The 9661-nt window shown below is 42.6% G+C and overlaps 1 protein-coding gene across 2 annotated transcripts in view; it reads left to right on the plus strand.

Annotated features, from left to right (window-relative positions):
• The window catches only part of ADGRE1 (adhesion G protein-coupled receptor E1), a 60007-nt gene extending 57555 nt beyond the window's left edge, over positions 1 to 2452 (plus strand). For both annotated transcript variants that reach the window (XM_011943549.1, XM_011943550.1), the window contains one exon: positions 2045 to 2452. In XM_011943549.1, the coding sequence (XP_011798939.1) occupies positions 2045 to 2050 (6 nt within the window). In that variant the 3' untranslated portion in view covers positions 2051 to 2452. The remainder of the gene's footprint in view (positions 1 to 2044) is intronic.
• Positions 2453 to 9661: the final 7209 nt, after the last annotated feature.

Consider the following 9661-nt stretch of genomic DNA (forward strand, 5'->3'; position numbering starts at 1 on the left):
TCTATCTATCTATCTATCTATCATCCCTCTCTCTATCATCTATCTATCATACCTCTATCATCTATCTATCTATCTATCTATCTATCTATCTATCTATCTATCTATCTATCTATCTATCTATCATCCCTCTCTCTATCATCTATCTATCCATCATCCCTCTATCATCTATCTATCTATCTACCATCCCTCTATCGTCTATTTAAATAAAGTTTCAAGAATAAATAAGACATATATAATCTATAAGAGAAGATTTACATAGATACATTTGTATATGAATTATGTAACATATATCAAACATAATATATATTTTATATATTATGTTGATAAAGTAAATTTATATACATTTATTATGTACATATAATGTATAATATTATATACATATACATGTAAGATGTAAGTTTAAATATAGATATCAGCTGGGCATGGTGGCTCATGCCTGTCATCCCAGCACTTTGGGAGGCTGAGGTGGGCAGATTACCTGAGGTCAGGAGTTCGAGACCAGCCTGGCCAACATAGTGAAACTCCCATCTCTACTAAAAATACAAAATTAGCCGGGCGTGGTGGCGGGCGCCTGTAATCCCAGCTGCTTGTGAGGCTGAGGCAGGAGAATGGCTTGAACCCGGGAGGCGGAGGTTGCAGGGAGCAGAGATTGTGCCATTGCACTCCAGCCTGGGCAAAAAGAGTGAACCTCTGTCTCAAAAAAAGCTAATTAAACAAATATAGATATCTTCACATATATATTTATATAGAGAATTTTTATGTGTTATGGATAGCGTATTTATATATGCAGATTTTCAGGAGTATCGAAACATTAGAATGAATATGCAAATGGAGGCAAAGCTGATTTTCCCACTAGAATGTCTTTTTTTTTTTCAACAATGTTTTCCATGCCCCTAAAATTCTGTCTAGCACACAGTAAGTTCTTGGTGAGTATTTCCTGAGTAAATAATAATTCAATAGCTTAGTTTCCTCACTGATAAAATGGGGGATAATGGTAATCCTTACCTTGGAAGGTTATACTAACTATTAGATTGGTATGCAACGGGGTTGGAAGAGTGCCTAGGATGTAGCAGGATCTCAGTGTTAAGCCTTGCAAAAGTCCAGTGAGGTAGGTATCATTGGTCTGTTTTCATTATGAGGAAACTGAATGTCATCGAGATTAAGTTTGGTGATTTCAGAATGAGCCACAGGAATCACCCACTGGAAAAACTGTCCAAATTACGGATGACATATTCTCTTGGCAATAAGTTTTTAAACATAATACGGTTTACTAGAGTTTTAATGAAAAAGACAGTATAGGTATAGAACATTTTAGAAAACGGTTGTAAGCATTGAAAACAAATAAAATTAAAATGTCCCATTATCCCAGCACATGAAGATCCCAGTGAGTCATATTTTTGGATGCAAGCACCTTAGATCCAGTGGCTTAATTAAATAGGGAATGATTTTTCTTGCAAGAAGTCCAGAGTTAAGTGTTGGCAATATTGCTGGTGTTGCTGGTTCTATGCTTAGTGGTGTTGTAAAGGCTCTAAACTAAGAATCTAGGTTTTCCCGTTTTCCATTCCACCATCAGCATGTTGACATTTTATTGTATTTTCATGGTTGCAATACGGTTGCCACAGCTCCAGACATCATGACTATGTTCAAGTCAAGAAGAAGAGGGATGGGCAGGACCAGAAAGCCCTTCTTTCATGTCTCTGTCTTTAACAGTAAAGAAAAGCTCAGAAAACTCTCAGTAGATTTCCCCTGGTCAGAAGTGTATCACGTGACCACTCATATGGGCAAAAAAATCCGAACCAACAGCTGTTTGGCTTTCTGAAGTCCAATGTGGGCACTATCAATGCTGAGGAGGTTGAGAATGGCTTTTGGGTTTTCCAACCGTGCCTGTCACACTAGGGACAATCGCATTTATCATTTTAATGTGTATCCTTCTAGTCTTTGTTACTGTATTTTTAATACTCCTGCCCCTGTAGACATGAGCCTTGGAATCACGTTTGCATTAATCCCGCTGCAGACTCTGAAGAAATTATTTTCTCTCTCACAGGGTTAAAGCCCTTTCTTGCTTTCAAATATGCTGTGGAGCAACAGTTGAGGATAGTAGTTTCCTGCAGGAGCCTACCCTGAAATCTTCTCTTGGCAGCTTGACATGGAAATGAAGATCCCACCAGCCCCAGAACTCTCTGGGGAAGAATGTTTGGGGCCGTCTTCCCAGGGTTGTATGCACTGATGAGAATCAGGGGTTTCTGCTCCAAATGATCATTTTATCTTCTGTGCTCTGCAACTCCTTGAGTTCCAGAGTTTTTGAGAACAGACCCCAATTCAATGGCATGACCAAGAACATCTGGCTACCATTTTGTTTTCTCCCGCCCTTGTTGGTGCATGGTTCTAAGTGTGCCCCGCTAGCGCCTGTCACACGCCTGACGCAGAGGACCTCTCAATAAATGATTTGTCGGCCGGGCGCAGTGGCTCACGCCTGTAATCCCAGCGCTTTAGGAGGCCGAGGCAGGTGGATCACAAGGTCAGAAGATCGAGACCATCCTGGCTAACACGGTGAAACCCCGTCTCTACTAAAAAATAGAAAAATTAGCTGGGCGTGGTGGCAGGCACCTGCAGTCCCAGCTACTCAGGAGGCTGAGGCGGGAGAATGGCGTGAACTCGGGAGGCGGAGCTTGCAGTGAGCCAAGATCGCGCCACTGTACTCCAGCCTGGGGGACAGAGTGAGACTCCATCTCAAAAAAAATAAAAATAAAAATAAAAAATAAATGATTTGTTGCCTGTCTGACTGATTTACCCTAGGACACACTCTTCGTGATTTTAAAGAAATGGTCAGTAAAACTGTAATGAGAGTCCCAGGGAACCAAGATGGTGCATAGATAGATAAGCTACTTTGGCACAAACATTTAAAAAGAATTATGTTGGTAAGTAGGGGGACGTTTGATGTAGCAGAACTCTAATGCTTCCTGGAGGGTTGAAGCACTTGATGACAACACCCTTTGGAAAGTGCTTTGGTTTTCTGGGGTCCTTCAGGTAACCAAGACCTCCCTTTTTTCTAGAAACTTTCTAATGACTTGGCTAGGATTTAGGATTTGCTCTGTCACAGTTATCTCTACCCATCCTTAATTTTTTTTTTTTTTGACAAGAGTCTCACTCTGTTGCCCAGGCCAGAGTGCAGTGGCATGATCTCGGCTCACTGCAACCTCTGCCTCCCGGGTGCAAGCGATTCTCCTGCCTCAGCCTCCCGAGCATCTGGGATCACAGGCAACCACCACCACACCTGGCTAATTTTTGTATTTTTAGTAGAGACAGGGTTTCATCATTTTGACCAGGCTGGTCTCGAACTCCTGACCTCAGGTTATCTGCCCACCTCGGCCTCCCAAAGTGCTGGGATTACAGGCATGAGCCACTGCACTCAGCCAATTATTATTATTATTTAGTGACAGATCTCACTCTTTCACCCAGGCTGCAGTGCAGTCGGCACAGTCATAGCTCACTACGTGTCAAACTCCTGCTCTCAAGTGATCCTCCCACCTCAGCCTCCCAAGTAGCTGGAGCTACAGGTGCCCACTACTACGCCTGGCTAATTTTTTAAAAAATTTCTATAGAAATGGGATCGAGGGGTGGTCTCACTATGTTACCCAGGCTGACCTCGAACTCCTGAGCTCAAGCAGTCCTCCTGCTTCAGCCTCTCAAAGTGCTGGGATTACAGGCATGAGCCACTGCACCTAGTCCCAAATATTTTAAAACTTCTTTTTTTTCCTTTTTTTTGAAGGTCTTCATGGTAATCTGGGGTGTTCATGTGTCATAAAGTATTTAATCCCAGTTTGCATCATTTCTAAATTTTCAGCACTATAAACAACACTGTAATGAATATCTTTGAGCTAAAATTTTAACACTCTACTATGTAAGTGCCTTTAAAATTAGTAGTAGGTTATAAGTGGGAAGAAATTTATATGTTCCCCTTAGTGTTTGATTAAAGACAAACATTTTTCACTGTACAAAGGCTGCCAAAACTTTCCCAAACTGTAAAAAATACACCATTACAGGCTGGGCATGGTGGTTCATGCCTGTAATCCTAGCACTTTGGGAGGCTGAGGTGGGTGAATGACTTGAGCCCAGGAGTTCAAGATCAGCCTGGGCAACATGGCAAAACCCCGTCTCTACCAAAAATACAAACATTAGCCAGTCTCATAACTGGTCTCTAAATAAATAAATAGATAAAAATGTAAAATAAAATAATTTTAAAAGTAGCTATTAGAAATACAGTAATTTGGATGGGTGCGATGGCTCACGCCTGTAATTCCAGCACTTTGGGAGGCCAAGGTGGGCAGATCATGAGGTCAGGAGATCGAGACCATCTTGCCTAACACGGTGAAACCCCATCTCTACTAAAAACACAAAAAATTAGCCGGGCATGGTGGCGGGCGCCTGTAGTCCCAGCTACTTGTGAGGCTGATCCAGGAGAATGGCATGAACCCAGGAAGCGGAGCTTGCAGTGAGTGGAGATCGTGCCACTGCATTCCAGCCTGGGGGACAGAGCAAGACTCCGTCTCAGAAAAAAAAAAAAAAAATATATATATATATATATAGTAATTTGAAGTTCACTTAATTTTTGCTCCCAAAAAATCTTTCCATTATAAGTTCTAAGCCATCTGGTTGCCTCCTGATGTGACTTTTCTGCTCCATTTTGCCTAAAGTTATTGACTTTTTATTTGTAATACTTGGAATGTTGGATCAATATCAGATGAGTTCCTTGTCTCATTGATCTCTGTAAGTTTCCTATCCAGCAGAAGATTGGGGTCAATGATTGGGTTAATAATATTTGTTACATGAATATATCCAGGAAAGAGAGTGTGTCTATCTACTGCACAGCAACAGAACACTATTCTGATATTCTGTCTCCCGAAGTGATCACTCTTGGTTTTATCAATAATAGCTTTTATAAATAATGGATTCTAATTTTCAGAATCTTCAAAACAGATCTCTTTTCTTTAAGTTTCCAGTAATAATGACTCTGTGCTCATTCTATTACTAATATTGCTATTTACAAAATGACAATAAGTGATTGAGGTCAGGTAAAAGCAGAGCCTGAGACCGGGACTGTGGTGCCTATGATTTATCGAGGGAGTGCTTGAAGGAGAAAAGTGAGGGAGTCAGGATGGAGTTGGGAAGTTGCAGGGTAAGGCTGTGGTCTCAGCTGGAAGTGACTGCAGCCTGATCTCTGGGGAGCGCTGGAGCATGAGTCATTTTGGTCTCACTTTGAGTCAAGGGCCCCAGCCTTGTTTATGCCTGTGTCAGTCAATTATTGGCTACGTTGCCCCGACAATGGTAGGGCAGTGTGTAACCTCCCAGATGGAGCACTTCCTGTTCAGCTGGAGCCAATTTCCTGGAGAAGGGGATGGGGGCTGAAAAGGAAATTAGGAAGGGGCACCAATAGTACCAGCTACTCTGCTCACGACCATCACATATGAAAAAGAAAGCTATGTTATGAGTCTTAGATACTTGATTGAATTTCATTGTCATGAGATTTTGAACTGCATTAAAAAATTATTATTTCTAATGATATTGCAAATTTCTTAGACATTCCAGTAAACATTTCACTTACTAAATTTTTTTTTTTTTTTTTTTTTTGCCATTCACTTAGACTTCTTCTTTTAATGTTTATTTTAGATTCAGGGTTGCATGTGTAGGTTAGTTATACAGGTAAGTTGCATGTCACAGGGATTTCATGTACAGACTTTTTAAAATCATCCAGGTAATAAAGATACTACCTGATAGGCAGTTTTTCGATCCACTCCCTCCTCCCACCTTCCACCCTCTAGAAGGACCTGGTGTCTGTTGTTTGTTCCTTTTTTGTTTTTGTTTGTTTGTTTGTTTTTGAGATGGAGTCTTGCTCTGTTGCCCAGGCTGGAGTGCAGTGGCATGATCTTGGCTCACCACAACCTCTGCCTCCCGGGTTCAAACAATTCTCCTGTCTCAGCAGGATACCCGATCCCAGAGAAGTTCAAAGCTAACATAAGGTAGAATTCAGTTATTCCCTTAGTTCCTTGTAATTGAATAGAAACATTTTACCAACTTATGTTAATATTATACAATTTTAATCCCTGGATATTGGAACTGGGTCTGACTCAGTAACTGAAAAATTTCACATTTTGTGCTATTCACAATAGCACGTTTCAGTGCTATTGTTTTTGTCATTTTTCTGACTCGAAATCACCTCAGATATCTGTATTTATTACTGCAACTTTGTACTTACCTATAAACGAATCCCAAGACCAGTGGTTTTCAACTGGGAGCATTTTTGTTCCCAGGTGGCAATGTCTGGAATCATACACACACACACACACACACATATATATATATATATATATATATATTTTTTTTTTTTTGAGACAGGGTCTCACTCTGTAGCCCAGGCTGGAGTGCATTGGCACGATCTCGGCTCACTGCAGCCTCTGTCTCCTGGGTTCAAGCAATCTTCCCACCTCAGCCTCCTGAATAGCTGGGATTACAGACGTGAGTCATGACACCCAGCTAATTTTTTTTGTATTTTTAGTACAGACAGGGTTTCATCATGTTGGTCAGGCTGGCCTCGAACTCCTGGTCTCAAGTGATCCGCCCACCTCAGTCTCCCAAAGTGCCAGGATTACAGGTGTGAGGCACCGCACCCCCCTCTGGAGGCATTTTTGATTGTCATGACTGGTGGGGAAGTGTCACTGGCACCTACTGAATACAGGCCAAGCTGCTTCTAAACAACCTACATGCAAAGAATGACCCCTTACAAATAAGAAATTATCAGCTGGCATGATGGCTCACACCTGTAATCCCAGCACTTTGGGAGGCTGAGGCAGGCAGATCACAAGGTCAAGAGATAGAGACCATCCTGGCCAACATGGTAAAACCATGTCTCCACTAAAAGTACAAAAATTAGACAGGCATGGTGGCGTGCGCCTGTAGTCTCAGCTATTCGGAGGCTGAGGCAGGAGAATCGCTTGACCTCAGGAGGTGGAGGTTGCAGCGAGCCAAGATTGTGCCACTGTACTCCAGCCTGGGCGACAGAGCAAGACTCCATCTCAAATAAATAAATAAATAAATAAATTATTCAGCCCAAAATATCCATAGTGCAGTTTGAGATATAATGATTAGGTGGAGGCCAAGAATATTTAATGTATCATCTCTGCCATTCTTGCCTTCACGAATTTTATAATTCAGGGAGGCATGATTTACAAACACGCACAACATCATTTGTGAAACAGCACACCACGTGGAGGGGTAAGTCATGTTGTACAGGCCTGAATAAATTGAGTTTAAAAGATGGATTTATTTGGCCAGGCACAGTGGCTCACGCCTGTAATCCCAGCACTGCACTTTAGGAGGCTGATGTGGGTGGATCACGAGGTCAGGAGTTCAAGACCAACCTGGCCAACATGGTGAAACTCTGTCTCTACTAAAAATAGAAAAATTAGCTGGGCATGCTGGCACGCGCCTGTAGTCCCAGATACTCTGGAGGCTGAGGCAGGAGAATTGCTTGAACCCAGAAGGCATACGTTGTAGCGAGCCGAGATGGTGTCATTGCACTCCAGCCTGGCCACACAGCAAGACTCCATCTCAAAAAAAAAAAAAAAGAAAAAAGAAAAAAAGATGGATTTATTTGAAAGCCTGAATAAGAAATTGATTTTGAAGGAAGCAGAAGCCAGACTGGCTCTCAAAAAGAGTGGAAAAGAATGGGAGAAGCAGGAAAGAAAGAAAGGAGCCTACTGGGCACAGTGGCTCACACCTGTGATCTCAGCACTTTGAGAGGCTGAGGCAGGTGGATCACCTTAGGTCAGGATTTCGTGAGCAGCCTGGCCAACATGGAGAAACTCCATCTCTACTAAAAATACAAAATTAACTGGGCGGGCATGGTGGTGTATGCCTGCAATCCAAGGTACTCGGGAGGCTGAGACAGGAGAATCGCTTGAACCTGGGAGGCATAGGTTGCGGTGAGCCGAGATTGTGCCATTGCACTCCAGCCTGGGCAACAAGAGCGAAACTCCACAAAAACAAAACAAAAAAAACAAGAAAGAAAGAAAGAGAGAGAGAGAAGGAAGGAAGGAGGGAGGGAGGGAGGGAGGGAAGGAAGGAGGAAGGAAGGAAGGAAGGAAGGAAGGAAGGAAGGAAGGAAGGAAGGAAGGAAGGAAGGAAGGAAGGAAGGAAGGAAGGAGGAAGGAGGAAGGAAGCCTTCAAGTTGGAAGGGAGGGAAAATGGCCAATAGGGGAGTCTGAATTCAAACCTGCAGCACCTACAATACATGGCTTATTTATTCTGTCTTTCTTCAACCGCCAAGGACCAGAGAGCAATAGCAACATGAGTAGGAATTCGGCACAAGGGTTTGTCAGCTGCCCAGGAAGATTGCATTTTACGCAGCCTTTATTCGTGTAAATTTGAAATTATGCAAAACAAAAAGTTGCGCAGCATGCACACATTTTGCAACCATGTGAATATCCCTACATTTTTTCTTTTCCAAAGGAATTACATGACTTCAAAGCCAGCAGGTGGAGTGGATGTACACTACACTGTTTACATATATGGAGGAGACATTTGCGTTAATTAAGCAGAAAAGTCCTCAACCCTTTGTCTGCAACCCCAAAAGAAGAGCTCACGTGATTTTCTTTTTTTCTTTTCTTTTCTTTTTCTTTTTTTTTTTTTTTAAGACAGAGTATCACGGTCTCCCAGGCTGGAGTGCAGTGGTGCAATCACAGCTCACTACAGCCTCGAATTCCTGGGGCTCAAGCAAACCTACTGCCTCCGCCTCCTGTGTAGCGGGGATTACAGGAATGCACCACTATGCTTAGCTAATTTCATAAACTGTTTGTAGATATGGGGTCTCACTGTGTCTTCCAGGGCGTCTCAAACTCCTGGCCTCAAGCAATCCTCCTACCTCAGCCTCCCAAAGTGCTGAGATTACAGGCATGAGCCACCGCACCTGGTTTGAAATTTCCTCAAATAAATGATGATGATTCTTGCCTATTTTAACATTGTCATTAGCATTTAAAATCTTTTTGGAGCTATTCTGTCATAACAATCATCCACACATTTACTAATGCGCTGAAAACCATACCTGAAACCCAGTAACTTTGCAAAAGTAATTAGAAATGGTAAAATGAAAAAATGAGTCTGAATGCCCCATGGTTTTTGTTTCTGGACATTTGTACTGGGATGTGTTCAAGAAGATACTAAGAAAACAAAATGATCTTTAATCCATGTGTACATGCAGGTTCGAGAAGTCTCAGGCAGGCCGGGCTCAGTGGCTCATGCCTGTAATCCCAGCACTTTGGGAGGCCAAGGTGGGTGGATCACCTGAGGTCAGGAGTTCAAGACCAGCCTGGCCAACAATGGTGAAACCGTCTCTACTAAAAATACAAAAAATGAGCCAGGCATTGTGGCGGCTGCCTGTAATTCCAGCTACTCGGGAGGCTGAGGCAGGAGAATCTCTTGAACCCAGGAAGCGGCTGTTGCCGTGAACCGAGATGGCACCACTGCATTCCAGCCTGGGCAACAAGTGCAAAACTCTGTCAAAACAAAACAAAACAAAACAAAAAAAGTCTCAGGTAAAGAAAATGGGGAAAATGTCAGTGTCTTGGACAAAAGAGCCTGTCCAATGACAATGCACCCCTAAGCTGAA

This window comes from Colobus angolensis, unplaced genomic scaffold, assembly GCF_000951035.1.
Source record: "Colobus angolensis palliatus isolate OR3802 unplaced genomic scaffold, Cang.pa_1.0 Scaffold22, whole genome shotgun sequence".
In the NCBI taxonomy this organism is placed as follows: domain Eukaryota; kingdom Metazoa; phylum Chordata; class Mammalia; order Primates; family Cercopithecidae; genus Colobus; species Colobus angolensis.